General features: G+C 57.9%; 1 protein-coding gene across 1 annotated transcript in view; it reads left to right on the top strand.

Annotated features, from left to right (window-relative positions):
* Positions 1 to 4,443, top strand: part of EDN2 (endothelin 2) — a gene marked incomplete at its 5' end in the record, with an annotated part of 6,524 nt that extends 2,081 nt beyond the window's left edge. Inside the window, 4 exons of the mRNA XM_008072106.2 lie at positions 102 to 278; positions 1,767 to 1,889; positions 2,847 to 2,945; positions 4,350 to 4,443. Of these exons, the coding sequence (XP_008070297.2) occupies positions 102 to 278; positions 1,767 to 1,889; positions 2,847 to 2,945; positions 4,350 to 4,443 (493 nt within the window). The remainder of the gene's footprint in view (positions 1 to 101; positions 279 to 1,766; positions 1,890 to 2,846; positions 2,946 to 4,349) is intronic.
* Between the last annotated feature and the right edge of the window lie 433 nt (positions 4,444 to 4,876).

Here is a 4,876-nt window from a genome sequence, read left to right on the forward strand (position 1 = left end):
CTGAGCAGCGAATGTCAACTTCCTCGAGTGTACAAGAGGGCCCCGGCGGATCCCCTTTCCCGGGCTTGTGCTAGGCACCCCGACCCACCTCTGTGCCCCTCTCTCCTTCCTGTGCGTGCAGGGAAGGGCCAGGCTGCTGCCACCCTGGAGCATTCGGCGCCCTCAGCCCATGTCCTGGGCGCCCACCTGCGGCCACGCCGTTGCTCCTGCAGCTCCTGGCTCGACAAGGAGTGTGTCTACTTCTGCCACCTGGACATCATCTGGGTGAATACTCCCGGGTGAGCATCCGTGGGGAGCCAGGTGGGGACTGCTGGGGGTGGGTGCCAGCGTGGGGGCTGCAGGCATGCTGGGGAAACTCTGGCACTCTCCAATCTTCTTGGGGCCTCCCTATGAGGGCATGGGCTGATATCATTAGTTACCAGTTATTGTTTCCTCTCCCACGTGGGGCCCACCTGAGCCCTGCAGAGGGCTGTCTCCTGAGAATTCTCACAACAGCCTGGTGAGAAATTGTTGGCTCCATTCTCCAGATCAGAGCTCTGAGGCTCAGAGAGGTTAGGCACCTTCCCTAAGATCACAAAGGAAAGAGCAAGGGGTAGACTGCATTCTCGGTCCAAGGATGCCAGAGCTCACACCCACTCTGCCATGCTGCCTCTGCATGGTCTTCCAAGAATAATACGATTAGTGACAGCACCCATGTCTTGACTGCGCCAGGCCCCATGCCAGGCGCTGCACGTGCATTGTCATCTCATGAGGTCCCAGCCTCCCCATGAGGCAGGTACTGCTGTTGTCCCCAGTGACAGCTGGGAGAACTGCCCCATGGCGGCGCCTGGGTGGGAGCCTAGCGCTGTCTGTTCGGCCTGCACTCGCACTGCCTCCGGGCCGCTGCATACCTCAAGTTGAAGTTTCTGTGTGTGTTTGTGTGTTTTTTTTTTTTCCTTCCCCAAATTGCAAAAGCAAGAGAAGGCTGGCACGTAAGCGTGTATGGAGCTAATCCGCATCCAAACACTCACTCAGGGCGGGAACCCTGCCAGTCCCTGCGTGCTGGGTCTACCTGGAGTCATTATGGCTCCAACCACCCTGGCTAAATTTAGCTCTGTCACCCGAAGGTGCTGGTCCAACCAGCCACAGGGCCCCGGCCCTCCCCCAGCCCGCCTTGATCAGACTCTGAGTCTGAAATCAATCCCATCTGAACACACACACACACACACACACACACACACACTATTTTAAAGTCAAAGTTCTAAGGCACAGTTTTTACCCTCCAGGCAATTGGTGACCAGGTGAGGGCAGCTTTGCTGTGATCCTGTGCTTTTACTTCCATGGGGTAGAGGGTCCTCCCTTTCTCCAGGGCTAGCTGAGAACCTTCTCTGAGAACAGGGGAACCAGCCTGTCTGAAGGGGGGATGGGAGAGGGACTAGGAGGAATCCCTGGCTCCCGACTTTGGGTGGGCCCCCAAATTCCACCCCTTCCTCCCCATGCTGGGAACTCTCACTGGGCTGAGCCAGGCCCAGAAAGGGAAAGGTCTTGTCCAGAGCTAGTGGCACTTGTAGGGGGGGCTGTAACATCAGTGGTGAGGCCTCTGAGGCCAGGGCTGGTCACCTTTCAATGCCACCCTGGTGGCATGGGTGACTGTCCCAGTGTGCAGCGTGAACAGTCCCTGCTTGCCAATGGTTATGGTTTATCTGATCAATCCTCTCTTTCCCTTCTTCCCTCCCTCTCTCTCCCCACCGCCCCACACCACTACCTTGCTGGCTGCCCGCCCACAGAAAGACAGCTCCTTACGGCCTGGGAAACCCGCCAAGACGCCGGCGCCGCTCCCTGCCAAAGCGCTGTGAGTGCTCCAGCGCCAGGGACCCCGCCTGTGCCACCTTCTGCCATCAAAGGCCCTGGTAGGTGGGCACCCAGCCTGCAGGGGCGAAGGGTGGCTGCTGGCCTAGACCAGCCCTGGGGAGCAGGTGTCTGGAATATAGCAGAGAAGCAGAGTGGCTAGTTGGGACTCCTAGGGGCATAGGCTGCTCTGAGTCTTGGCAGTGGCCCTTCCCAAGGAAACCAGTCACCCCTGGGTCACTCACACTACCCAGCTCTGGGGGCTTCTGAGAGCACTCATGTCATCACTCCTGGTGGGAGGGAATCTCCCCAGGTGACAGCTGAGGCAGCGCAGGCCAGAGAGGGGATGTGTCCTGTCAGGCTGCACAACTAGTCAGAACGAGGGCTGGGCCTTCACCCTCAGTCTGTCTGATCAAGTCCCACAGGCTTTGGATTCCAACCTGGGGCTCAGGAGACTTTGGAGCTTGCTTGGAGAAGAAATTGCACCTGGAATTGGGAAGCCATGGCCCCTTCCCAGAGTGGGCACAGAGTTGCTGACGGGAAAGGGCTTTACCAAGTCCCTTAACCTCCCTGGGTCTCAGTTTTCCCATTTGTAAAAGGGGTGGGAGATTTTGTTCCTCCCCTCCTGCACATGGAGCATTTGGGAAAGCCGGAACTGGCTTCAAAATCCAAGCTCCGGTTCCCATGGTGGTTTACGAGAAACACCTTTTCTGGGGTTTGAGCTGTGCTCCACCCCTGCCTCAGTTTCCCCTGCAGCTGCAGGCCTGCAGGTGGCCAGATTCTGGGAAGGCCAAACACCCAGCTGCCTCTTTCTGAGGCTAAGAACACATTCCTGGTAGCTCAGTTTTCCTCGGTTCCCACCTAGCCTGGGAAAGGAAGGATGCCAGGTGCACCGAGGTGGAAATGAATCTGCCCCTGAAGGCAGGTGGCGGTGGGGTGGGGGCTGGGCCAGGCCAGCAGCCAGGTGGCTTTGAGGCCCTGGACGGCCCCTCACTTGGGCCCTAATGCTGTTCATGCAGGGCCGAAGCCGGAGCAGTCCCAAGCCACGAGTCCCTTGCAGAAGTGTTCCAGACTGGCAAGACATGGGCCACGGCAGGAGAGCTCCTCCAGAGGCTGAGGTGAGTGGCACCTGCACAGATTGAGCACTTGCTGTATGCCTTGCGCATTTCCCTTATTCTCCATGTGAGGCAGGACTGGGTCCTCACTGGGCAGCTAAGAAAACTGAGGTTCAGAGAAGTGAAGCCACTTGCCCAAAGTAACACAGCAGCCATTGGCATCTGGCTCTTTGTAACCACCAGGCTTGGAAGTGTACTTTTTAGAGGGTTTGAGGCTCATGATTGGGAAGGACCACAGTTCTGAACCGAGCATCCCTGCATGCTGGGTCCAGACTGCCCAGTCAGCACCCACCATGCTGCCCAGGCCACATCTCCTTCCTGGTGCCTGGTGTGGCTCAGCTCCAGACCTGGCCCCCAGGAAATGCCTGAAAATGTCTGTCCAGCCAAAGCAACTCGAGAACAGACACTCACACCTGGCCAGGCAGCTGAGAGGCTGACACCTCTGGGGCAGGGACTGCCTGATCTGAACCCCAGCGCTGCCTCGAGCAAGCTTCCATCCCTGGGGGTGTTGTGAGGCCAGATGAGCTGTCACACATGAGGCATGCTGCACAAGGTCTGCACCCTGGGGGCACTAGAGAGGTCAGCCATTCTCACTGTCACTGAGGACTCTTCACAGCTGGCCAGTGCTGGGGCCCAGCCCAGCCCCTCAGGGGTTCCCATCTTCGGGAGAGGCAGAAAAATAGAGGCAAGGCAGGATGGTGGGATGGGCAGGACCTAGATTGTCCTTAAGAACTGTCTGAGGATGAAAAAAGTCAGGATATGACTTTGCAAGCACACAACACTTCACAGTGTGCAAAGCACTGGCTCTGCCAGCTGTGTTCTCGCCCTCGCAGTGCTTCAGGCCTGCTTTTCCTTCACAGGCCTAGAAGGGCTCAGAGAGGCTGAGACCCTTGCCCAAGTCCCACAGCAAGGAACTGGGCCACCTCCTAGCTTCCAGGCTGGAACGCTTTGAGCCAGGAAGTGGCCACTTTGATGCCACCAGGGTCCCGACCAATGTCTCAGCCAGGTTCAAAGGGCAGCAGGAGCCCTATTTGTCTGGGCTGGACCACCTTGAGAAATATGTAGAATTTCAGCAGGTGGCATTTGGGTGAGGGAAAGGTATAGAGTCTGGAAGGAACAGCAGGAGCAAAGGTAGAAGAGCAGAAGGTCCGATCCCGGGAGGTCCTCAGGGCTGTTCTTGGCTTTTGGTCATCCTGACAGCATTTGATGTTGACTATCAGCTTTGCCAAAGCCTCTGTGGGCAGAGAAGCTTCTAGGCCTGGTCTAGCCTGCCCTAGATGTGCAGACTTGGTTCCCAGTCCATGGCCACCCCAGGATCTGGGCAAGATCTCGTCCCTTGACCCCTGTATGTCATGGGGAGCTCTCCAGCAGTCCTGAGATGCTAAATTGACCCTTCTTTGTTCCCAGGAATGTTTCTGCAGTCAAAATCCGCTTTGCCAAGCGACCGCAAGAGGCAGCGAGGAAGCCCAGGTCCACACACTCCAGGTGGAGGACAAGATAGCACTGTGAGCTGGAGGAACTTTGGGAAGGAAACCCACGTGGAGACAGGAGGAGAGAAGCAGCCCAGGGTTCACGGGAGACCCTCAGCCCAGCCCTCTGGACCCACTTGCTGGGGTTGGCACAAGCTCTGGCCCCCTCACCCTGGCGAGGGTGCCTCCCTCAAGGCAGCTCCATGCCCTCACACTGCTTAGGAAAGCCCTTGACTTCCAGACTGCAGAGTGGCCTCCCGGCACCAGCTGCTGGTCCACAGCCCCACTGGAAGGAACCATGTGGGATGCACACACGTCTGGAAGCTGTGTCCTGAGTGTCCTGTGCACACCTGGGTCAGCCCTGGAGGCTAGAGGGGTCTTCCAGGGGCTACGTCCTGGCTGGCTGTCCGTCCCCTCTAGCCCTCCCTTCCCAGAATTTTTATACCCTCTTGCCCTCAGGATGCA

The sequence above is a fragment of the Carlito syrichta genome, unplaced genomic scaffold (genome assembly GCF_000164805.1).
Source record: "Carlito syrichta isolate Samal-C Ts95f unplaced genomic scaffold, Tarsius_syrichta-2.0.1 Scaffold314850, whole genome shotgun sequence".
NCBI classification, from domain to species: Eukaryota; Metazoa; Chordata; class Mammalia; order Primates; family Tarsiidae; genus Carlito; species Carlito syrichta.